General features: G+C 39.8%; 1 protein-coding gene and 1 long non-coding RNA gene across 7 annotated transcripts in view; one reads left to right on the forward strand and one right to left on the reverse strand.

Moving 5' to 3' along the window:
- The window catches only part of LOC123333282, a 30,091-nt gene extending 22,366 nt beyond the window's left edge, over positions 1–7,725 (forward strand). The window contains exon 3 of the long non-coding RNA XR_006550547.2: positions 7,458–7,725. This is a non-coding gene — a long non-coding RNA (uncharacterized LOC123333282). The remainder of the gene's footprint in view (positions 1–7,457) is intronic.
- The window catches only part of PTPRB (protein tyrosine phosphatase receptor type B), a 134,048-nt gene that overhangs the window by 45,021 nt on the left and 62,341 nt on the right, over positions 1–26,686 (reverse strand). For all 6 annotated transcript variants that reach the window (XM_006058409.4, XM_006058410.4, XM_025283973.3 and 3 more), the window contains 8 exons: positions 24,451–24,720; positions 22,838–23,098; positions 17,073–17,339; positions 13,187–13,450; positions 8,437–8,700; positions 7,640–7,903; positions 6,608–6,871; positions 2,937–3,206 (listed from right to left, as the gene is read on the reverse strand). In XM_006058409.4, the coding sequence (XP_006058471.4) occupies positions 2,937–3,206; positions 6,608–6,871; positions 7,640–7,903; positions 8,437–8,700; positions 13,187–13,450; positions 17,073–17,339; positions 22,838–23,098; positions 24,451–24,720 (2,124 nt within the window). The remainder of the gene's footprint in view (positions 1–2,936; positions 3,207–6,607; positions 6,872–7,639; positions 7,904–8,436; positions 8,701–13,186; positions 13,451–17,072; positions 17,340–22,837; positions 23,099–24,450; positions 24,721–26,686) is intronic.

The raw sequence follows: 26,686 nt of genomic DNA on the forward strand, positions 1-26,686 counted from the left end.
AGAGGACAGAGGAGCCTGGTGTGCTACAGTCCATGAGGTCACAAAGAGTTGGACATGACTGAACAACAACAATGAGAAAGAGAAGGAAGAGGAAAAGCCAAAACTATATATATAAAAAAAAGATTTACATTAGGATTTTGCAACCCCTTTGCCCTTCCATGCTACCTGCTGGCAAGGTGATTGAGTGCCACCAGAAACAACCTGCTTCCAGACTGTTGGCACAGATGCTGCCTTACACCCAAGAAGTCTTAAGATGCCAGTGGAAATAAGACAGGACACCTGTCTCAGTTTCTCTTGGGTTCTCCACTCCATACACCTTCTTGGGCTCTTTTGCTTTTCCCCTCTCCTTATGCCAGATCCTTAAAAGTTGGTATTTCCCATGGTATCATCCTCTGTCCCCTTCATAATCCATAATATTAGCTCAGCAATCAATCCCAGTCACTTTATAGATTGCTACGGTCTGCAAGTTTGTGCTCCTCCCTCCCCCCACCAAATTCATACGTTGAAACCTAGCGGGTGTAGCCAGTGGGAGATAATTAGGTCTTAAGGGTAGAGACCTTGTGAGTGGGATCAGTGCCTTATGAAAAAGACCACAGAGGGTGCTCTTGTCCTCCCTGCCACGTGAAGACACAGTGAGGAGGTATAAGCCAGAAAATGGGCCCTCACCAGACACTGAATCTGTTGGAGTCTTGACCTTGACCTTCCAGCCTCCAGAACTGTGAGCATTAATGTCTGTTGTTCAAACCATTTAGTTTATGATATTCTCAGTACAGAATCCTGAACAGACTAAAACATGGGAGAATTTAACTAGAATTTTTATCCCAGTCTTTATCCCCAGCTCACTTTTGTGAGGTGGGTCCTTATTTTCAATGACCTATTGCTCACCTCTGTCTACACATCCTCCAGACATCTCAAACTCAGTCCGGAACTGAGCCCTGTGTCTTCTTCCCTGACACTCTCTCTTCCAGCTTCTCTTATCTCAGTTAACAGAATCATCTTCCACCCGATACCCCATGGAGAAACTCTAGAATCTTCTGTTCCTCCTCTTACACTCCACTTAGCCACTCGGTGCCGTCTTATCTAACACAGGACTATTTCTTCATTGTATCTACTACTCTTCCTCAGGCCCCTGAGTTAGTTTAGCTTTGGACCCTTACTCTTTCTATGACTGCCATCAGCTTAGGATCCCAGTCACCGCTCTAACCACCTCCTCCCACTCTGCTGTCACTCACTGTCTGCCAACAGTGGCCTCATCACTGTTCCTCCAACTGGCCTCCACCCTCCGGCCTCAGGATCTTTGCCTTGCTGTTTGCTCTACTTGGGGATGGGCTAAGTAGCTTGGTCAGGTCCAACTCTGTGTGACTCTATGAACTACAGCCTGCCAGGCTCCTTTGTCCATGGGATTCTCTAGGCAAGAATACTGGAGTGGATTGCCATTCCCTTCTCCAGGGGATCTTCCCAACTCAGGGATCGAACTGGCAGCTCTTACATCTAACTTGCATTGGCAGGTGGGTTGAGGTAAAGAACCCACCTGCCAATGCAAGTGAAGGCAATGGCACCCCACTCCAGTGCTCTTGCCTGGAAAATCCCATTGATGGAGGAGCCTGGTGGGCTGCAGTTCATGGGGTTGCAAAGAGTTGGACATGAATGAGTGACTTCCCTTTCACTTTTCACTTTCATGCATTGGAGAAGGAAATGGCAACCCACTCCAGTGTTCTTGCCTGGAGAATCTTAGGGACGGGGGAGCCTGGTGGGCTGCAGTCTATGGGGTCACACAGAGTCGGACATGACTGAAGTGACTTAGCAGCAGCAGCAGCACCACCACCTGGGCTTCCCAGGTGGTGCTACTTGGGGATACTCTTCCCCAAATGTCTATACCATCCTCTTTCTCAATTTTTTTTTTTTAAATTTTTACTCAACTGTCACCCTCTCAACAAAACCTTTCAGGACTGTACTATCTAAAATGTTAAGCTTCTAACACTTGCTAACCCACTTTCCTGCTTTAATTTTCTTCTCAGTGAAAAGTGAAAGTCACTTAGTCATGTCTGACTCTTTGTGACCCCATGGACTGTCACCAGGGTCCTCTGTCCATGGGATTCTCCAGGCAAGAATACTAGAGTGGGTAGCTGTTCCCTTCTCCAGGGGATCTTCCCATTCCAGGGATCAAATCCAGCTCTCCTGCATTGCAGGCAGATTCTTTACCATCTGAGCTACCAGGAAAGTCCTTTCAGAACTAGGTACTTAATAATCATTAGACCAGTGGTACTGTCTGAATAATGGCCCCCAAAGACATCCATGTCCTGATCTCCAGAACCTGTGAATATGTTACTTTCTGTGACAAAACAGACTTTGTAAGTGTGATTGAGTCAAGGATCTTGAGGTGACAAGATTATTCAGGATTGTCCAGGTGGTGACCAATGGAATCACAAGAGTCCATAAAAGATGGAAGAAGGAGGTGGAATAGCAGAGAAGTTGGAGTGAAGTCACTCCTGGAAGAAATGTGAGTGACCTCTAGAATTGAAAAGGCAAGGAATAGATTCTCCCCATAAAGTCTCTAGAATAGAAACACAACCCTTGTGTGACCTGACACCTTGATTTTTGACGCCATGAGGCTTATTTTCCGATTTTGATCTACAGAACTGTAAGATGATGTATTTGTGTTGTTTGAGCTACAAAGTTAGTGACAATATATTACAGCAACAATAAGAAATGAACAGAACCAGTTTTGATGAAGAATCTTGAATTGGAGTGTGGCGAGCTGAAGGCTGTGTGAACAGGCCAGCTGGTGTGGAAGTGGAAGATCACCGTGCATGTTCCTGCTGTGTCAAGAAATAGACTTCATCTCCCAAGGTTACTTCATCCCTTTGAGTCTGCGGTTCTTAAGGAATGGCAGACAAGGCTGTATCTTGCACAAAACAGTAAGCTGTGCGAATTACCTGTTCGGCCTTCTGTTTGGGCTTCCTTGCTAAAGAGGCCTCCGCTGACGGTTAGGACCTGTATCTTGTACTTCTTTCCTGGTGTTAGGTCTTCAAACTTGTGCTGCTTCGTGGTGGCTGCCTCTGATGTGTTACTTAGGAGGATCCCATTTTCACTCAGAAGTAGGATATCATATCTTTCTGCCATGCCAACAGCTTTTTGCCAACTTACTATTAAGGAATGACTACTGTATGCATTGTCTGCAGTTATTCCCTGGACAGATGCTGGGACTGCAAAAGAAAAAAAAAAATTAGAGAGAAGCAGGTTCCATCACTTAGGGCAAAGTAATCAATTGAGAAAAACTTTCCTAAATCAACTGCAGATGGAAGATGATGCCTCATGGTTGCCCTTCAGACAAAGTGTTGGTCTGGCCAAAAAGCTTGTTCAGCTTTTTCTGTAACACCCTATGGAATGGACTTTTGGGGCCAACCCAGTATTTCTTGACCTGAATTATCCATATAACTGCTTAGATTCTCTATTTTCCCCTCCTCTGATTTAGAAAGGATCTTGAAGTCAAACAAGTAGAAAAATTAGTGAGAGTGACACTAAGAGATATGCAGAGTGCTACGTATCTAAGTATTTACGAAGTGGAAGAATGCTGCACAAACTTACATTCAATGGATATAGTTTGGATGACTGAATTATGTTGTTTGTTTAGACTTTCCTTCCCAAGATTAACTCAGGTCAAAGCTTCAAGCCTTGACCTAAGCGCTAGCATATAACAGTCTTTGTCCTACGGCTTCTGATGTGAAAGGCCAGATAGTATTGTTTATTAATAATATTTAGTGTTCTATGCTTATATATTTTTCTCATTCTACCCCATCTCCTCAAGAGATCTCATCCACTCCCATGATTTGAACTGTCACCCATGTGGTGATGACTCCCAGATTTAAACTCAGTTCAGATCTCTCTTCTAGTATTGCAAATGACATTCCTCTCTGGATGTTCCACAGACTCCCAACTCTCAAGATGCCCAAATCGAACTCCTCATTGCCCTTCCACCACCTCCTTAGTGCTCTTTGTTTCTATCTCTTGGTCCAAGTCAGAAACTTGACGTGTCACCCTCACCATTCTACATAATCAAGCATGAGTCCTGTCATTCCTGAACCTTAAATCTTGCATCTCTTGGGTCTCTCCACTTCTGTCCTCCTCTGCTGCACTAGCCTAGGACACTGTCCTTTCTCACTCACAGCACTGCAAGTGTCTCTTGACCAGAGTTTCCTCATGTCCCACTGCTCCAAACTGCAGTGTTTGGCAGATTCTCATAGCACACAATGCTGAAGGCCCTTCATTGCTCTCTGTAATTCTATAACCTTAACAATGAGGCCCTTGGCAATTAGGTCCATCTACCTACTTGGCCACATGGCTCACATCTTTATTCTAGAAATAATGGTGTGTAGCTCCTCAAATGTGCCATGCATCCTCTTCCCTCCAGGCCTTCACTTTTCTGCTTGAACCAGATCAACATACTTCACCAGGATAATCTCCTCGTATCTTTTTAAATGTTACTTTCTCCTGGAAGCCTTCCCTGACTCTTTTTTCCCCAAAATATTTATTTATTTATTTGGCTGTGCCAGGTCTTAGTTGCAGTATGCAGGGTCTTTAGCTGTGGCATGTAGTGGCATGTAGGATCTAGTTCCCTGACCAGGAATTGAACCCAGGCCCCCTGTATTGGGAGCATGGAGTCTTAGCCATTGGACCACCAGGCAAGTCCCCCTGACTCTTTTTGTTTGCTTCTATAATATCCCATTTTTACTTTCATTTGAACAAGTATTGTGTTGTACTGTAATTGCCTTTTCACTTCTCTGCTTCCTTCTCTAGACTGTAGACTTCTTTGGTCAAGGGCTCTATCGTGCTGTTGAGTTTCCATTTTCTAACATAGTGCTTGACATATAGTTGGAGATACATATGAAATAGAGACAGGCAGGGCACAGTACAGAGGCCCAGGCCCCACAACTAAATAAATGGTCATGAGGGTAGAAGACACCTAGCACATACTGTGTCGTGGTAGAGAGACCATGAACTTTGGAGTCAGAGACACTTAGATGTGAATTATAGTTCTAGGTCTTATTACATGTATCCTTGATAATGTTTCATAAACTTTCTGAGCCTTACTGTCCTCATCTATAAAATGAAGATAATGATCTCTACTTTGTAGTGTGGCTAAAGATCATTTTTTTTTTTAAGATTTTTTTTTTGATGTGGACTGGACCATTTTAAAAGTCTTTATTGAATTTGTTACAATATTGCTTCTGTTTTATGTTTTGGTTTTTTGGCTCTGAAGTATGTGGGATCTTAGCTCCCTGACCAGGGATCAAATCTGCACCCCTGCATTGGAAGGCGAAGTCTTAAACACTGGGCCACCAGGAAAGTCCCTAAGGATCGTGTCAGATGCCTGGTATTTACAGGGTGCTTCTAGCTTATTTTTGTTTTGAAAGCACTATATGAATAGTGTTATTAATATAAATGCAGATGGTGACTGCAACCATGAAATTAAAAGATGCTTACTCCTTGGAAGAAAAGCTATGACAAACCTAGACAGCATATTAAAAAGCAGAGACATTACTTTGCCGACAAAGTTCCACCTGGTCAAAGCTATGGTTTTGCCAGTAGTCATGTGCAGATGTGAGAGTTGGACAATAAAGAAAGCTGAGTGCCAAAGAATTGATGCTTTTGAACTGTGGTGTTGGAGAAGACTCTTGAGAGTCCCTTGGACTGCAAGGAGATGAAACCAATCATTGCTAAAGGAAATCGGTCCTGAATATCATTGGAAGGACTGATGTTGAAGCTGAAACTCCAATACTTTGCCCACCTGATGCGAAGAACTGACTCATTGGAAAAGACCCTGATGCTGGGAAAGATTGAAGGCAGGAGGAGAAGAAGGGGATGACAGAGAATGGGATGGTTGGATTACATCACCAACTTGATGGACACAAATTTGAGCAGGCTCCGGGAGTTGGTGATGACAGGGAGGCCTGGTGTGCTGCAGCCCATGGAGTTGCAAAGAGGTGGACACGACTGAGTGACTGAACTGAACTGATTAATATATAAATAAATGGGCTTCCCAGGTGGTGCTAGTGGTAAAGAACTTGCCTGCCAAGGCAGGAGATGTAAGAGATGTTCAATCCCTGGGTCAGGAAGATCCCCTGGAGGAGGACATGGCAACCCACCCCAGTATTCTTGCCTGAGAATGCCATGGACAGAGGAGCCTGGCAGGCTATGGTTCATGGGGTCACAAAGAGTTGGACATGACTGAAGTGACTTAGCATGCATTAATATAAATAAACAGAATATTATTAATTTATCACAAATGAAATAGATGACGTAAGTGTATTTTTCTTTAAAGAATTTATAGAAAGGAGTAAACTTTTGAAAAATGCATAGGTTAGAAAATCAGCTATTTATATTCCTTGAGTGAGAAAAAAAAATCTATCCATATGATTTGGTTTCTAATTACCTTTCATTTGCTTTGAACATCTCTATTGAAAAAGGAAAATGCAAAGAAAAAAATATGAGAAAAGCTCTTGAAACCACATTGAACTGTATAAATTTTGTGGTTTTGAATTTGCATATTGTCCATCTGTGAATGGCCCTGGAGAACTACCTGGCCCTTTTCGAGGTGGACACTTACTTGTCCTCCCAAGCGCATCGATCTGGTTCTTCTGGGACCCGCTGACAGAAGCGATCACAATCCGGTACTGCTCGCCAGCCTCCAGCCTCTGGAACGTGTGCTCAGAGACGTGCTTGAGGACAGTCTGAGACTCGACCATTTGATTCTGCCTGAATGCTGACACCACATAGGAATCCACGTCACCCCCACCAGGGGTCCAGTTCACTGTCAGGCTATCTGTTGCCCCACTGGGAGAAATGTGAATATTTTTGACCACACTAGGAACTAAGAAAAGACAGTAAATTTTAAAAAAATCACTTAGAGAATGAGTTGTGGAAACTTTCAACTAAAATTTTCATGCTTCCTACCTTTTGGCATCTACTGAAAGAATACATATGAAAAAATTGCTATCAGTCTACCATTTTTCTCTGACTTTTCTGCTTGAACTGAAGTTGATAGGGGAAATTTAGAGGGACATTAGGGCCAGTGAGTGGAAATGAAGAATGCCAGTTATACAGAGGGTGAGACTGTCTTGGTCCAAGTCTTGGTTTCCTCATTTACTAGCTGTAGGACTATAGGCAAATTATTCAACCCCTCATCAGAAAAACAGCAGTGATAATAATAGTAACCAGTCCATGAAATTGTTAGGACTGAACAAGATTTACACATAAAGTTCTTTGCTGTGGGTCCAGTTCACAGTAAACTCTCAATAAATGTTAGCTGTTATAGCAACACCCCCAATAGCATTCCCAAGAAGGAATACACAACCAACCAACTGACTGACTAACCAACCAACCCAGTTATTTCTACTTAATTTGTATGACTCACAGGCAACAGCTATTCACATCAGTTCAATGCTTTTTTTTTTCAGAAACTTTTTCTTCTTCCCTACGTCATACTTCAGGTTTGTTAAACCAGCTTGGACAACATCATTGTCACTATCGAGATAAACTCCTTTCTTGCCACTCCTTCCTCACCCCTTAGGCCTTCAAATCCTCAACCAAAACACTTGGCTACCCAACATGCTAAATACACCGCTCTATTTCCAATTACCTGTGAAGCCCTCAATGAAGGCCGACTGCTGGACATCTCCACTAATCGTCAAGACAAGAATTTTATACTTGCGCCCTGGTGTGAGGGAGGTGAATCGATACTCAGTTGCAGTGCTGACAAGGTGAAAAGGAGGAAATACTTTCATATCGTTGAAGAGCAGCTGGATCTCGTACTGGTCGACATCCCCATCAGCTCGTGTCCATGTCACCCAAAGGTCCTCAGTGCTCCTGTTCTTCAGCGTGAGATCCTTAACAGCCTCTGGGACTACAAGAAGACATTTCGAGAAAGTGACTGATTAGAGTTTACTCCACAATAATTTATGAATCACATTCACAGAACTGGCAAACATCTCTCTTCCCCAAATAAACCACGTCAGCAACTTCACGCATAATTAAACAAGAAAAATTGGAAGCCACTATTAAAATTGTAATTTTTTTCCTTACATAAATCTTATATGCTAAGTGTTGGTAGAATATAATTATAAAATGAGTTATGATTTCAATCATAAGATAAAATAAGATGTCTAGAACTTTAAATGCATGATGCAGGAGGACAGGGAAGAAAAATGTGAAATTTGGCCTTCCTGCTTGTCCACTATGCTTGCTTTTATCTGTCAATAAATATTCTGTGATTACAAGGTCCTGGCTTGGCTGAATGATGTTAGTTCCAAGTGAGACTAACTGGGAATATAATTTACTGATCAGTAAGTAGATAAAATGCAAGGTTCAGATAAATTATATACTCAATGACCTTTAAAGTCCCAACCAACCATCACATTTTGCAATCTTTCCACTTACTTGTTCTTCCATTCCCTTGTTCACTGGCTTCATACTGTCCACTTTTTGTACTAACAGTAACACTGTACAACCGTCCAGGGACTAGCTTAACAAATATACACTCATTTTCAGACTTGGGAACGCGTTTTGTTTGAATGAAGTTGTTTTTGTTTTTAATGGTGACTTCATAGTGATCAAAGTCTCCAGAGGCATGTACCCAGGATACCTTCAAATAGTCACTCCTGGCCGAGTTGCTGATACTGACTCCCTGGACCTTGTTAGGCACTGAAAAAAGAGAACAGAAAACAGCTAGATATAGGATGATTCTGAGGGAGCCATTGATCACAGATGATAATCTTAGATGATAAAGGAAAGTGAGTAGATTTTTACTGTGTGCATTTAAAAGAAAAAATCTTAAGACCTTCAGATCACAAATTTCTGGAGAGGAAAGATGGTTACACTATTTGGAGTGATTAAATGGATCTTTTTATATAGAACCTGATGAATGAATTCTAATCCTATTGTTAGCCTATACAAAGTGCATTGTACAAGATGGAACATTAAATGTAATAACCGATGATTAATATGAATGACGGTGATAACATTAATAATTCCAGCATACCTTGGCAACTCAATATATGACAATAAGTTACCAACATGAGTATAAACAATCCAAAAGAAAGTGGAAGAAGAGGAAGGACATGTGGTAATTGATACATGAAAATGTGTTCAGCATCATTGGTGATCAAGGAAATGCTAGTTAGGGCCATGGTAAAGTACCATTTTACATACATGTGGTTGACAAAGTTTAAAAACCTGATAAAACCCAGTGTGAGAGAGGGTGGTCATTCACAGAAGACTGAATGAATGAACTGGTAAATAAACACAGTGAAACAGTATATGGAAGTCATAATTAATTTTTCTTAACTCAAAACACAAAAATTCGGATTTCTTGCCCTTAATAGCAAAACACAACATATGGATGAATTTAATATTAAGTGAAAAAAATCTAAGTCCCAGAAGATTACGTATTGCATGAAAATACCTATTTTATATCAAAACAACTGAAAATTTAAAAAATATATAATTTTAGGATTACATAAATAATAAAATTGCAACATGGAAGGCAAGAGAGAAAAATAGGAGTCAAGATGATGGCTATTGTGGGATGGATTAGTGAGGAGGGAATCTCATGATCTGATATAGATTATTAAGTCCCTAGCTTTTGTTCTGGATAGTGCATACTGATGTACATATTGAATTATTAAAAATTATTAATTAAATGCCTAAAAAACAAAACTGGCAAAGTGGCAACTGACACATAGGACCCTGAGCCAAGAATTACGATTAATTCAATTTTGTGCACCTGACGTTCCCCATAACTATATAAATAAACAATTCTATGAACCTATAGTTTTCCTCTCAATTGATCAATCAATCCATGAATGCTTGTTAACAGGAGCACTGTAAAATAAGCCAATTCTGTATTTAGAGCATGATATCATGGATATTCTATTTTTTAATTTGGGGCTGTATTTTAATTCAAAAGTAGGTCCCAGATGAATTACTATTTGGCATAACTGGATTTTATAAATATTAATGAGAAGGAGAACTGAGACGAGATATGAACTCAGTCGGATCCAGGGTGCTAAGCTCTATCTCAATGCCACCGTGTTCTCTGGATCTGGGCAATCTCTGTGTTTGGTGTATGTCAAGGGATTTCTGCTCTGATCACATGCTAAGCCTATGTCCAGGTTTTCTCTCCCACATTTCTCCAAGCATGAAATGATCCAGAAACTTTAATATTTTGGTATCTAAGCTACATTTTTCATGATCCTTCTCACATCAACAAGGTGCACTACTATCCTTTGTTGGCTTATGTGTGCTGGGCTTTATACTGGAATATATCACACTCCAGATGTGGAGCAAGAGCAGGTATGCTTTTCTCCCCAAGATGTTTACCTGGAACCAATCAGCATGTTGCTAGAATTTAGTCATCACAGACTTACAGAGAATACATTCCAGAGTGACGCTGTTTGTATGGGCTGCTGCTGCTGCTAAGTCGCTTCAGTCGTGTCTGACTCTGTGCGACCCCATAGACGGCAGCTTACCAGGCTCCCCGGTCCCTGGGATTCTCCAGGCAAGAACACTGGAGTGGGTTGCCATTTCCTCCTCCAATGCATGAAAGTGAAAAGTGAAAGTGAAGTCGTTCAGTTGTGTCCGACTCTTCACGACCCCATGGACTATAGCCCACCAGGCTCCTCCATCCATGGGATATTCCAGACAAGAGTACTGCAGTGGGGTGCCACTGCCTTCTCCATTGTATGAGCTAAGAAAGGTTGATGATCAGGGCAATTTACTGAAGACAAAGCAACTCTTCCAGGGAGAAAAACTTGGCTGGATACCACGCTAAGTCAATAAGGGGCTCTCCAGGTGGAACTGAGGGTAATTTGTGAGAGTTGCCTTGATGCGTGGTGAGATGATGTGGTACGGAATTAGAAATACTGACATTATGACCAGAAATGTAGAACAAGAGCATTAGAAAAGGAAAAGGGCATTGAGACAATCAGCCAAAATCAACAAGGCAACATCTCAGACACGACACTCCAGTTAAACTGATTTGTCAGGGGCAATGGTCTGCCTTGATTAGTCATGCACCAAATCCAAGTTCATGCTGGTAAAGAATCAAAAGGGTGCTTTGAATAAAGACTCACTTTTCTTGCATTTAAAAACAATCTGAGCACAAGACCTTGCAATATGAAAGTCATGTGGACAGGGAACAGTCATGAACTAACACCAAGGGAAAGAAAAGGGTGAGTGACTGGATGACATATCCTTTAATTTCTGGCAATTTTTAGGCTCCAAGTTAAATCAACATAAAATGCTGACATGAGGCTGCTTTGTAAATAGAAATCTGCTTTTCAGATCTAAGATGGTATTGTGCTATCAGCATAATTAAACTTTAAATCATTTGAGGGTAAGGACTATCTCTTTATATCCCTGACTAGTGCTTTCAGAGAAAACATGATGTAATGGAAACAGCCCTTGAGTATGGTTGAGCTTGGTTACTGGTCAGCTATGTGACCTTTAGGAAGCCACAATTTCTTTCTGGGGCTTTATCTCAAATGAGATAGAATTAGACCACTCTATGGACACCTTCAATGCTGGCAGCTAGCATGCTGCAACAATGTGAATTGGTGGTTCTTAACTTTTTGAGGTTATAGAAATTGTAAGACTCTGATAAAAAGCCATCTACTCTCTTTCCAAAGAAATGCACATACTTCCCCTGTCCCCAACAACTTCACAGAAAATTTGGGGGGTACTACTTTCCCAAAGTCTACCTAATGAAGCACTAGGTAAAAACCTCCAGTCTAAGTGATTTCTGATTATTCATTCTTCAAACATTCACTGAGTGCCTACTACTAGGCTCCAGATCTTGTGCTGGGGCATTAAATGATATTATTGTCCCAGATCCTCATGGAAAACTGACATTTTAAAATGTAAATATCAACCCATAGCTCAGCAGGAAAGATTTGACAAAACATTATCAGCACCTTAAACAGTAATCACAGATGTAAGCCCCAGGAGGTATAAGTAAATTGGGAAAATGGTAGCTGTTTAAATTTAGTTCTTTATAGCACATTGAAGACCAGGGCTTCAATGCCTTTGCTAAGATTTTGCTTCTAGCCGCAGAACTATAAAGTTTCAAATTTTCACCTTTTCTAAAAAAGGATGAACATTGGTCTTGACCAACAGACATTTCAGAAAGAATTTCAGGACAGAGAACATTATAGGCTCTTGGGTCATTCAGAACTGAGTTTAAAATCCAGGATGTGAAATTCCCTGGCTGTTTAACAAGTTAAATAACTGGGCAAGTTACCTTGGACTTTGGTTCAACACTTATCACAACCTGTAAGATGGGAATAATAACAACTACCTCAATAAGGACTTTATAAGGATTAAATTAGTGAACATATATAAAGCCAGGGTTTAGCAACCGAAAAGTACTCCCTAAACAGAAATACTTGCTGCTGCTACTGCTGCTGCTAAGTTGCTTTAGTCGTGTCCAACTCTCTGTGACCCCATAGATGGCAGCCCACCAGGCTCCGCCATCCCTGGGATTCTCCAGGCAAAAACACTGGAATGGGTTGCCATTTCCTTCTCCAATGCATGAAAGTGAAAAGTGAAAGTGAAGTCAGTCAGTAAGTGTCCAACTCTTTGTGACCCCATGGACTGCAGCCCACCAGGCTCCTCTGTCCATGGGATTCTCCAGGCCTGAGTACCAGGGTGGGGTGCCATTGCCTTCTATACTATGAACTCTAGCCACAAAAATTGTGTTCATCTTATTCTTAAGGTATCATCTGCTCACATAAGGAACTTGTTGGGTCAAAATATGAGGACTCTGTAACAGTGTTGTGATCTCAGCAGTCTTTAATCCCGTCCTTACAGAATTGCTGCAGATCTATGATGTCCTGAGGAGCTTCCCAGGTGGTGCTAGTGGTAAAGAGCCCATCTGCCAGTGCAGGAGACGTAAGAGATGTGGGTTCAATCCCTGGGTTGGGAAGATCCCCTGGGAGAGGGCATGGCTACCCACTCCAGTATTCTTGTCTGGAGAATCCTATGGACAGAGGAGCCTGGTGGGCTACAGTCAATGGACTCACAAAGAGTTGGACATGACTGAAGCGACTTAGCACACACACATGCATGCCTGATGCCCTGAACCATGTAGGCGGCTGGTTCTTAGAGAGTCTGTATCTCATGAAAGCCTCACCTGTCCGCTCTTGGCTGAAGGAATGACTTTCATATTTGCCACTCCTCGTAGTTATGGTCACGTTGTAGAGGCGGCCTGGGGTGAGGGAGCTGAAGGAACATTCACCGACAGACTTGGCGATCACGAGGGACTGAACCACCCTGCCGTCATGGGAGAGGGTCACCACATAGCTATCCACGTCTCCGGGAGCCGGCAGCCAGGATATGCTGAGGTAGTCACTGCGGCCAGAGTTGTTTACCGTTACTCCACTCACACTGGAAGGGACTGGGATTTTAAAGAGGGGGAGAATATTTAAAAAGAAAAGCACAGTCAAATTGTGAATCATTTACTGCAGTCAGCACAAACGGCGTGGACTCAGAAGATCTGATTACCTAGGAAGTGTCAAGGAAGTGTAAGGATTTCATGTTAGCTTTGGGAAGCTTAGAGTTCTTACCTCAGAAGGCTAACCAAAATGAAAATGCAAGAAGTCCTTTGGATGCCTCATTAATATAAGGATACTGCTATTGAGACTGTTTGCAGAGTATTTTAAGTGGAGGCATTTATATGTGAGTGTGTCAGGAAGTTTCCTTTGTAGGACAGGGAACAAACATTAACATCTTAAATGTATGAGCTTGAATCCAAACCCATTGATAAAGAAAAGAAGTTTGAGGGGAAAGGTACTCAAGATACAGTGGCTTTTCTAAAAGTCTTAGACATTGGATAGCTTCAATCTTCTTGTGATTAAGTTATTTATTTCTGGGGTGTCTAATCATGAACATAGGTGAAGGTGGTGTATTTCTCTTTGCAAAGCATTTTCTGCCCTCTAGTGGTGAGAAATAAACTTAAACATCTATTCCGTAAGCAACTAGTCTGGAGACCAGACTTGCGGGCCCAAAGACCTGTCGTGGAGATAATGACTTCTCTGGTGTCCACCATAATCGTACAAAAATAGGAAAGATGCGGATGCCTTCCAGGAGTTCCCCAGCTACTAGTACAGTCTGAAAATTAATCATTGTGATGCTGAATAATAGTTATTCCCTGTATTGAAATAAGTGCACAACAAATAGTACTGTCAGTAGTGAGTATCAGAATAAAATATTATAGTATATATGAACTCCACTGCAGTTTTCATCATTGGTTGACTGACTTCAGGTAAATATTTTCATATAATTTCATAAAATCTGTACATCACATATAATTGATGGGATTTGGCTAGATGACCTCTGAGAATCCTTCTTATCTAATATGCTCTGACTTTGTGACTTAAGCCCCAGTCTTTTTTACATCTATATAAGCACTTATCTATCACTGAAGATATAAACAGCATTCTATTGAATAATTCTGCTGATGCTGTTCCATGTATATGGACATTTCCTAGATATAAATTGAACTTTTAGCCATATTATTTGTGTATTGATGACTCCCTCCTTCTTCCCTTCCTTCTTTTTCACATCCCTTGGTAGCTCTCAAAATAACTATGCTTGTTTTTCAAAACTGCTGGAAATATTTGCAACTACTAACATTTTATTAGAAAAGATATAATTATCAAAAATATTACCAAAAATATAAATTCATGTTTAAGAAGACATATAAAAAATTAAAAGACAGATATAAAATTTATTTTTCTTTAGAATTAGCATTTTTTCAGGTTATAACTAGATTTGTTAAATACATTTAATATTTTAAATTTTCAATATTTTGCCACATTATCTAAGCTTGGAGCTTTTATATATATATATATATATGTTTAAAATCTGTAGAAGTATAAATGAATTATTTCAACTTTGACTAATACTTCAGCAATTTGAGTAGATGGTAATGATTATCAAGGCTTTAGCCACTGAATTATTTTTACAGTCTACCATGTTCAAAATATACTATCCAAAGCACCTTTCAAAATTCTCATTATTGTGTTTCCATAGTAATATTCCATTTTTCTCCTTTTTTATTATAATGTCTGCACTCAATGTGTTTGAATAAAATAACTGATGCTTATATTTATTCATATCTTGTCCTCTGCTCAAATCTTTACAATCATTTTTCAAAGAATTTCTTGTCTATTTTTTGCATACTTCTATTATATAATGTTGGCCAAATACTGATACCTCTGTTGCCATTAAAATATAGTATAAAATAATTACAAGTCCTGTTTATCAAGTGATCTCAGACACCAAACTATTTTAGTATAGCACAATAAGCTGGGTAGCTCTTGGGGTATTTTAAAATGGGAATTAACCTATGTAGCAGAGTCTGACTACTTGCTCACCAAACCATTTCCTTTTCCTGTTGGACACACAGCTAGACTAGATTGCCCAGCCACCCCCTGCAGTGCAGTGTGGTCATACAAATGTTCCCGTTAAAGGAATGTGGGTGGAAGTGATGTGTTTACTTCCAGCTTTGGTAGTCTTTCTCCTCCCTATAACCTCCATCCTCTGGAGAAATGAAGAGACCTCCGAGGATCTAGAGGAAGGAAGAACCACAGATGGTAGGACCCTGGGTCCCTAAATTACTGCTTGGAGAAGAACCAACCAAAAGAGTTGTCCAATCAGGAACACCTACATTGTACAGTTGTATAAGCAGGAAATAAGTCAGCGTAATCTGACTAATGCGACTGCAACTCAATGGGAAATGGATGTAAATTCCTTCTCAACTCTTCTCCTCAACTTATTTCTCCTCCTCCACCCTGATACCTGGTGTTGGCATGAATTACTGGGGATGGAAGAGAAAAGGAAGCTTAGAGAGATAGGTTAATGGAGACTTAGGGCCAGAATCTAGGCCTCTTGATCCCAAACTAAGCTTTTGGGTCCCCCAATCCAATTATGCTACACTGATGGATAGTGCCAAGAATCACTAAAGGAGAAGAAAGAAGATAGGAAGAACAGCATCAGTTGCCACAGAATGCCACAGAAATGAGAAGACATCAGTGAATTTCTACCTAGACAAGAAATATCTTTTCAGCAACTTAGTTGATCTTTTGGGAGAGTTAATGAAGTTAATAGTCCTTGGATTCAATAAGCAGATGAGATTCATGATTTTAGAAAAGGACATAACTGTGGATATAGGCTGCTGATACTCAAAATCTGAGCATTGGAAACATAGAGGGATGAGCCTGACATCCAACATCTTATAATAATATTAAATTAAATAGGCAAAGTCACTGACCTGATCTGAGGTCACTAATAATTATTAAAGCTTCTATTGGATTTATTTAACTGTCTTCCTTTCTAAGAAACTAGAACATACATTTTATATTGTATTTACATTCTTTCTTTGTGTTGTGTAGAAAATTATATTCCTTTCTTTGGTGCTGCACCTCTGTCTGACACATATTGCCATAAGATATTTATTTGCTTACTTAGCTCTCTGCCCTATTTGACTATGAGCTCTTTAAGGTCAAGGAACACTGTTTACTGTAGGTGGCATACAGTATTAAACACTGTTTAATGTTGCCCGTGAAAATATATGGGATTAGGGAGTTTTATTAACTTTCAACCATAGAAGTTGGAGATCATTGTTTTTTCTGTCTTGAAACTAAGAATAAGAAAGAGAATGGAAAAGATATGTTTTTGTTTAAAAAAAGTTTATGACTTGCTTACCTTAATCTGACATAAAAATTTCAAAGAAAATCAGCTGGATGAAGGAATAAACTTAGGCAGCAAATGACTATTGTATCATCATTAAGGTTTTCTAGGAGTTCTGACACAGAAAATTTAGTATTCATTCTCTCCTCTCTCACTCATCCTCCAATTTCCATTCCTGGGAGATCATCATGTACCGTCTAAATAGTATTGAAACTTGGCGTTTAGGAAGGTCTGAGTTGGGTCTGTCTTTAGGATGTTTTAAGACTTCTAGGATATACTCTGGAGGTTCCATGTGCTCAGATATCTGTAGGTCACACTCTTCTTACCTGTCCTTCCCTCCACCACCACTTGTCGGGAAGAGATCCCTCCGCTTACTGTTGTTACCACCACGGAGTAGAGGCTGCCTGATTTGAGGGAGTGGAAGCTGTATCTGCTAGTCTCACTGGAGACACTTTCATTTTTGATGACCACATTTTCATGGATCAGTAAGACCTGGTAGAACTCTATGTCTCCCAAGGCCTGGGTCCAGTTAGTAAACAGACTGTTGGTTGTCCCTTGGTTGGCCACATGCAAACCAGTCACTTGGGCAGGCACTAAAACAGAGCAGAGAGGGGAGAAAAAACAGATGACACTTCATTACCCTAAGGAAGTGTGACAAAAAGGAGTAAAAAATGGAGGCAGTTTTGAAAATGCTAAAATATATACATATACTTTGATATAGACAGTCAGCTTTATTTCCTGTGACATACGGAGAACTAGTCCCCTACAGAGACTCCACCATTCTGAAAAAGCTGCTTATGTGGAAAATCAAAATTATTTCATATCCGAGGATAAGATGTATGCCTATTAAGTATTTTTTATTTTAAATTTTAAATAATAAAAGGGTGCTATTTTTGACAATTGCTTACCTAATGGGATTTCACCTGTCCCTACTCAATGAGAACTGAAAGTCACATTATTTACTGGATGGTTGTTATGGGGTGGTATTGGGAAATTCCTTCAATCTGATGATTAGATTGTAGTGTAGGAAACTGGTAATTCTTTACTGGCACATTCTCAAGAGGTCCATTCTTATTATACATGTTTGAGTGAGTGAAAGTCGCTCAGTCATGTCTGACTCTGCAACCCCATGGACTGTACCGTCCAGAATTCTCCAGGCCAGAATACTGGAGTGGGTAGCCTTTCCCTTCTCCAGGGGATCTTTGCAACCTAGGGATTGAACACAGGTCTCCCGCATTATAGGTAGATTCTTTCCCAGCTGAGCCACAAGGGAAGCCCTATTATACATGAAAATGCTACAATAATATAAGTTATAGTATCAAATAATAATAATAATGATAACAACTGAATCAATTATCAAAAAATGTAATTGGCCTATACAACAGTGCTAGGAAAGAGCCATTCTGGGGTCCAAGGCCTGATCTGTCTCATCTGTGAGCCTGTGCCCTTTACCGAATTAACAACCATTGTGATTTTTAACCTGTCCATTAACAAATCTTTTTACACAGATCTTGAAGTTGGCACTTGATCAACATTTCCTTTGTGCCTCTTCCCAGAATTATGATAGATAAGCAAAGGGATTAGAACCTTGGCACAACCTTTCTCAGAAATCACTGACTTTTTGATTAAAATATAAACATATTCATTAAAATATTTTACTGTACATGGGTTGAAAGATTCAATTCTAATTCTAAATTACATGTGGAAAGCAAAGCAATTATATGCCAAAATAATTTTGAAAAACAAAAATAAAGTTGAAAGACTAACATCATCTGATTTCAAGACTTCTAGAAAGCTACAGTAATGAAGACAGTGTGATGTTGGAAGAAAAGTAGACAGCCAAATGGAAAAAAATTGAGGATCCAGAAATAGACCACGTAGACTCATGTTTTTTTAAAGATGCAAGGGCAATTCAGTAAAGAAAGGAGAGTCTTTTTCAACAAAGAGGATTAGAACTACTGGCTGTTCATGTGCAAAGAAAGAAACCTAGCTTCATATCACACTTATAAACAAAAATTCAAAACTGACAATACACCTAAATTTATAACCTAAAACTATGAAACTTCTAGGATAAAATTTTGATGACCTTGTGTCAGACAAAGATTTCTTAGATATGACACCAAAAGCATATTCATGAAATAAAAAATTGACAAATTGGATGCCAACGTTAAAAACTCATGTTTTGCAAGACACACTAATAAATTAAGGAAAAGACAAGCTGGAGGAGGAGATCAAGATGTGGAGCAAGAGGACAGAGAACACAGTGAAAAAGCAGAGGACTACTCTCAACTGAAAAGAAAAAGTAAATCCCTAAAAAAATGAATGAAACAGAAATCAACAATTTACCAGGCAAAGAATTAAAAACATTGGTAATAAAAATGTTAACTGAATTAGGGAAAAAGTTTATCTAAACAGTGAACATTTTAACAAGGAACCAGAAAATATAAAATAGATCCAACCAGAAATGAATAACTCAATAGCTGAAATAAAAAACAAACAAACAAACAAACACACACACTAAGCAAGAATGAGGAGCAGACTTAGTGGAACACATAAGTGATCTAGAAGACAGAATAATGTAAACTACCCAATCAGAACAAAGAAAGAAAAACAAACTTTAAAAAATGAAAGCAATTTAAGAGATGTCTGGGATAACATTAAGTGTTCCAATACTTGCATTATAGGGGTCCCAGAGGTGAAGAGAGAGAAAAGAGGATTGAAAATGTATTTGCTGAAATTACATCTGAAGACTTCTCAAGCTTGAAGAAAGAAACAGATACGCAGGTTCAGGAAGCACAGAAGGTCCCAAATAAGATGAACCCAAATAAAGCCACAAGATAGAGCATAATTAAAATGGCAAAAGCTAAAGAGAAAATTCTAAAGGCAACAAGAGAAAAACAAAGACGCATACACAACGGAATCCCTATAAGGCTGTCAGCTGATTTCTGAGCAGAAATATTCCAGGCCAGAAGGCCGTGGCATGATACATTCAAAGTGCTGAAAGGGAAAAACATCCAACCTAAGATTGGATGATTATCAGTTAAAATACCCAGCAAGATTATCAGTTAAAATAGAAGTAGAGGTAAGCAAAAACTGCTGCTGCTGCTGTTGCTAAGTTGCTTCAGTTGTGTCCGACTCTGTGCAACCCCATAGACTGCAGCCCACCAGGCCCCACCGTCCCTAGGATTCTTCAGGCAAGAACACTAGAGTGGGTTGCCATTTCCTTCTCCAATGCATGAAAGTGAAAAGTGAAAGTGAAGTCGCTCAGTCGTGTCCGAATCTTAGTGACCCCATGGACTGCAGCCTACCAGGCTCCTCCATCCATGGGATTTTTCAGGCAAGAGTACTAGAGTGGGTTGCCATTGCCTTCTCCAAAGCAAAAACTAAAGACAAGCAAAAATGAAAAGTTCATCAATACTACATATACCCTAAAAGTTGAGGGGTCTTTTCTAAATAGAAAAGAAGTAAGAACCTATAGGAAACGAAAAACTCCCACTAGAAAAGGCAAATATATAATAAGAATGAAGGATCAACCACTTAAATAAGCCAGTACGTACATTAAAAGACAAAAAATTGTAAATGAGACTGCTGCTAAGTCACTTCAGTCGTGTCCGACTCTGTGCGACCCCATAGACGGCAGCCCACCAGGCTCCCCCATCCCTGGGATTCTCCAGGCAAGAACACTGGAGTGGGTTGCCATTTCCTTCTCCAGTGCATGGAAGTGAAAAGTGAAAGTGAAGTCGCTCAGTCATGTCTGACTCTTCGCGACCCCATGGACTGCAGCCCACCAGGCTCCTCTGTCCATGGGATTTTCCAGGCAAAAGTACTGGAGTGGGTTGCCATTACCACTCGTAAATGAGACTATAATAACAATATACAATTAAGGGATAAGCAAAAGATGTAAATATGGTATCAAACCCACAAAATGTGGGGTAGGAAAGTAAAAAACGTAGTCTTTCAGAATGCATGTGAACTTAAATGACTACCAGTCTAAACCAAGTAGATATAATTATAGGTCAGTATATGTGAACCTGGCTTCCCTGGTGGCTCAGATGGTAAAGCGTCTGCCTGCAATGCAGGAGACCCAGGTTCGATCCATGGGTCAGGAAGATCCCCTGGAGAAGGAAATAGCAACCCACTCCAGTACTCTTGCCTGGAAAATTCCATGGACGGAGGAGCCTGGTAGGCTACAGTCCATGGGGTTGCAAAGAGTCGGACGCGACTGAACTGAACTGATATGTGAATTCCATGACAACCACAAATCAAAAAGGATAAAATATCAAAGAATAAACTTAATCAAGGAGGTGAAATATAAAGTCTGAAAACTATAAAAACATTGATGAAGGAAACTGAAGATGATACAAAGAAATGGAAAGATATCCCATGCTCTTGGACTAGAAGAATTAATATTGTTTAAAATGGCCATACTACCCAAAGTAATCTATAGATTTAATGCAATTAACTACCAAAATATCCATGACGTTTTTTACAAAGCTAGAAAAAAAAAATCCTAAAATTCACATGGAATCACAAAAACCATGAATTATCAAAGCAATCTTGAGAAAAAAAGAACAAAGCTTGGAGATATCAAGCTCCCAGAGTTCAGATTATAGTAACACATAGATCAATAGAACAGAACAGACAGCCCAGAACTAAATCCACACACTTATGGCTATTTAATCTATGGCAAAGGAGGCAAGAATATATAATGAAGAAAAGATATTCTTTTCAACAAGTGGCACTGGGATAACTAGACAGCTACATGTACAAAAATGAGATTAGAACATTTCATCACACTACACACAAAAATAAACTCAAAATTGATTAAAGATCTAAATGTAAGATTGGAAATCATAAAACTTCTAGAAGAGAAATAGGCAGAACACTCTTGACATAAATTGTAATAATATTTTTCTGGATTTGTCCCCTAAATGCAAGAGAAATAAAAGTAAAAACAAATGAGACGTGATTAAACTTAAAAGCTTTTGCACAACGAGGGAAATCACTACAAAAACACTTTCATTTCTGGCACAAACCATGAAAATCCCCTCAATAAGCACAAATGCACATGCTGGACAAAACATAAAAATGTAAATATATGAATGAGTTGTCAAGAATGTAATGAATTCTCAGAAACCTATAATAAAGTGAGAGAGGTAACTGGATAGCTGAAGCAGACTTTCACCATGAGGGCACCTTTCAAATATAAATCTAAGCTTTGATTTTATAGCTTTGCTGGACCTATGAATAGGACTTTTCCAGGGTAAGGAACCTCATAGGTGACTCCGCATAATACTGAATCCTGAAAGCTAACATTCTAAATGTAAGTGAAATAAGTATTTCCTTCCTGTTCCCCATATACTTCAGCCTCCTTAGTATTGGGAGAAAAAAACTTCCACTGAGAATTCATCACATTTTCAGTGAGTTTGCAACCCAACTTCATAAAACCTGGGTGATCAAAAACCCAAGCTGATAATTTCGATTAAATGTCTGAGTTGCTAGAAATCCTGTGCACCTGAAAGAATCTCAAGAAAAGAAAATTCCTTCTGAAACCTATCTCAAAAAATTCCCACAAAATAAAAATCCAAGATATATGAGTTTAAAATAAAGCATCACAAACATTTGAGGAAGTAAACACCATGGGCAAAGGCAGGCAATTCAATAAACAACAGGACTGAACTCCTGATGATTTCAGATATTGCACTAATCAGACATAGATTGAAAATAAAAGTCATTAATTTACTTAGAGTAATAGAGGGGGGAGAATGGAAAGAGCAACAGAATACAAAACAGATTTGAAAGACAACCAAAGACAATATTTAAAAGTGAAGAACATAACAATTAAATTTTAAAACTCAGTGGGTGGACTTTCAAACAGATCAAACTAAAAAAAAAATTAATAAACTAAAACTAAGATCTGAGGAAATTGTCCAGACTATAGCCCAGAGAGCAAATATATGGAAAACATGAAACATGAATGCCCAGTATGCCCAGTACTGAATAGGCTCTTAATGAACATTTATAAGATGAATGTTACATAATTCAGCAGATAGGATACTTTTAAAGTCTAAAATTTATTTTAAAATATTACCTGTTCTTCCTTTTGTTAAAGATGAATTTTTGAGGTCTCCACTAATACTGGTGACTGTAGCTATGTATTTTCGCCCAGGCACCAGATCAGTAAAAGTGAATTCTTTGGCATCTCTGGGAAGCGACTTATGGATGAGTAAGAGGTCTCTGTCGATGAGTGAAATGATGTATTTCTCCCATTCTGCTGCAGGGGTCTGCCACATGATGCTCAGCGAGGTTTCATTGGCATGTTTGACGCGAAGGTGAAGGACAGCCAGGGGGACTGAGGAAAAAGCAGTAGACATTTGGGTCATTTGGGTGTTGGAGAAGACTCTTGAGAGTCCCTTAAACTGCAAGGAGATCAAACCAGTCAATCCTAAAGGAAATCAATCCTGAATATTCATTGGAGGGACTGGTGCTGAAGCTACAATAGTTTGGCCACCTGATATGAAGAACCGACTCATTAGAAAAGACCCTGATGCTGGGAAAGATTGAGGGCAGGAGGAGAAGGGGACGACAGAGGATGAGACGGTTGGATGGCATCACTGACTCAATGGACATGAGCCTGAGCAAGCTCTGGGAGATGGTGAAGGACAGTGCATGGTGTGCTGCAGTCCGTGGGGTAGAAAAGAGTCAGACACGACTGAGCAACTGAACAACAACGTCTGGGTCACTGATTTACTCGGATACCTTTGAGTATTCTTTAGAGATCTGCTCCCTTCCATCCACAAGAGTGTTCTAGACAAACATTTCTTTTCTGAATGCTTATAAGCATTTAGCAGAAAAAAGCTAATCACAAAAAACATTGTTTGTGCAACATAACCAGAAATAAGGATTCAAAAGAGTACTCTTGGAAATTACTGGGTCATTTATTTTTGATCATCATCCAGGAGATATTAACAGTTGGAAAATGAAGAGATGACTGGAAGACACAGTTGGCAAGCTAAAGACATGTCTTGGTCCTTTTCTTTGACATTCTTCTAAGAACACTGCTTCAGTGTAGTTATTTCCGTATTATCAGGTAAGACTAAGAGAATATATTTGAATTTCACTCTAAGTGTGGCGTATTCCATGTCACAGGGATTTTCATAGAAATGCTGAGCTTGGAGGTCAACTCTCTTATTTGAAAATTGAGGAAATGGACTCAGAGAGATTGTGACTTGCCCATGGAATTAGTGTAATGGTGATAGCAAGAACACCAAAATCCATGTCTCAGAAACCTCACTCTCCTCTGCCCTAAAATCTGAATATATCCTTCATTGCTTTAACAACTCTTCTGGGGTACCTACCTGAAACTCCCCCATTAGTCAGCAGTGAGTCAAGGCAGTGGTTCTCTAACACTAACTACAGTTATCAAATATCTACTTTGTGGGGAGGATTCGCCCAGATTGTTTCCTTATTCTTTTGATGTTAAAAAAGGTCTTTCTTATATACAACAATGGACTTACTAGCGGAAGTAATTTCTATTGTTCTAATTTGACAAAATTAAACATTACCAACCTATTTCGGTCTACCAGCCTAAAATGTCTCAAATCCAGGGAATGCTGGGGTAAGATACTGATGGTTACCTGAGTTACTTGGACAAAGGTCCAAATTAAGGTTCTGTCAGTCATTAACACCATAATATTTGCTTACCTGTCCTGCCTTGGCAACGTGTAGAATTCTTCAGATTTCCACTCTCCACAGTGACTTCTATCTCGTACTGTCTTCCCGGTATAAGCCCCACGTCATCTATGACATAGTGTGTTTCCTCCTTTCCCACGGTGATGTTGAGCAGCACTGAAGAATCATTCCAGAGCAGGATACGATAGTGCTCCCAGTCTCCAGCAGGGGGCGACCAGCTTACTACCAGGGACTTGGTAGAACCATTGCTGTTTGCCTCCAGGTCCCCAACTTTCTGTGGAACTAAACAGTGAAATGTCACAAGGAGATACTAAAATCCAAAGGTAAGGATACTTGTTCACTTTTCATGGGCAACAGTAGATAAGAAATCTAATACTAGCAATTCAAAACATTTCTATCTCCTCCTGATGTTTGTGAATTGCAAATGAGTAATTTGGAGCCATCTGACATGTGAGAATTGTTTGCTAAAATCATTTGAGCAATATATCAGTAATGCGATCTTTTGTAACACTATTAATAATCTGGTAATATGAATGCTGTGTTTTTTTTTCATTATACAACAGCCCTAGAGACAATATTGATGTTGCTTCTAATGACAGTGACATTGATGGATGTGGTATCTTTTGGAAGACAGTGGTCACAGAACTTTTCTTTCTTTTCCAATTGATAAGATTACTCTTCTAGCAATATAACTCTGATCTTATTATTCCTTTACTCAAAAACATTCAAGGTTTCTCCATTACCTACAGAATAAAACATCTAGTCTTTGATGCGGAGTTTGTAGCTCTCCAAAATCAGAGCCCAGATCCTGACAGTCTTCATTCTGACAGCTCCCTGCAGGGCCCCTCCCTCATTCCCCACTCTTGAACGTTGGCCTCCATTTTCTCATCCTTAGACCTTAGATCACCTGGGCTCCTCTGCCACGGTGTCTTTGTTTTCATTATTCCCTATAAGGAAAGTTATGACCAACCTAGATAGCATATTCAAAAGCAGAGACATTACTTTGCCAACAAAGGTTCGTCTAGTCAAGGCGACGGTTTTTCCTGTGGTCATGTATGGATGTGAGAGTTGGACTGTGAAGAAGGCTGAGCGCCAAAGAATTGATGCTTTTGAACTGTGGTGTTGGAGAAGACTCTTGAGAGTCCCTTGGACTGCAAGGAGATCCAACCAGTCCATTCTAAAGGAGATCAGCCCTGGGATTTCTTTGGAAGGAATGATGCTGAAGCTGAAACTCCAATACTTTGGCCACTCATGCAAAGAGTTGACTCATTGGAAAAGACTCTGATGCTTGGAGGGATTGGGGGCAAGAGGAGAAGGGGACGACAGAGGATGAGATGGCTGGATGGCATCACTGACTCAATGGACGTGAGTCTCAGTGAACTCCGGGAGTTGGTGATGGACAGGGAGGCCTGGTGTGCTGCGATTCATGGGGTCGCAAATAGTCGGACACAACTGAGCAACTGATCTGATCTGATCTGATACCTCAAATGCCCTTCCCTCTTTTCCCTCTTAACTTGCCAAGAGCTTCATATTTTAAAAATCTCAGTTAAAGGCCATTGCCTCCCCAAAATCTTTACTGATCTTCTGAAAGAGAGCTTCTCATTTCTTTCTGACCATATTTATGGCTTTTACCTGGCATTTCCAATAACACAGACAATGGACCCTGGAATCAGACAGTCTGGTTTAAACCCCACCACTTACTGGTTGGATGATTATGGACAAGTTATTTGACCTCTATGAATTATCTATAAACTGGTGATAACAATAAGACCTCTAGTGATTTTGGTGAAAACTGAATGAAATAATGCTGTAAAGTGTTCAGTCAGTGCCTGATCCATGGAAACATCAATATAATTACATCATTAAAATGTAATATTTTTTAAAAGTTGAGTGCATATACTACCTTTGTGTGATTAAAATGTAACTTCCTTAAAAACAAGGGTTAGCAAAGTAAATATTGATATTTCAGAATTTTCTCTTATATTTTCTCATATATTTCTCTTTTATTTTTCTTTTGTTTTCTTTCTTTCTTTCTTTTTAAAGCCTCTTTAAAATGTAAGAACCACTCAGTTTGGGGTTACACAAAAATAGGTCACAGATCATATTTGGCTGAAGGATGTAGTTTGCTGAACCTTACCATCTTAATAACTCTGAAAGTGCACGATACTATAATTTATACAAGGAAGCCACTGGATAAATGTTTGGTGGCATAATAAAATAATTTATGGAAAACATGGTTAAGACCCTG

The sequence above is a fragment of the Bubalus bubalis genome, chromosome 4, assembly GCF_019923935.1.
Source record: "Bubalus bubalis isolate 160015118507 breed Murrah chromosome 4, NDDB_SH_1, whole genome shotgun sequence".
Lineage (NCBI taxonomy): Eukaryota > Metazoa > Chordata > Mammalia > Artiodactyla > Bovidae > Bubalus > Bubalus bubalis.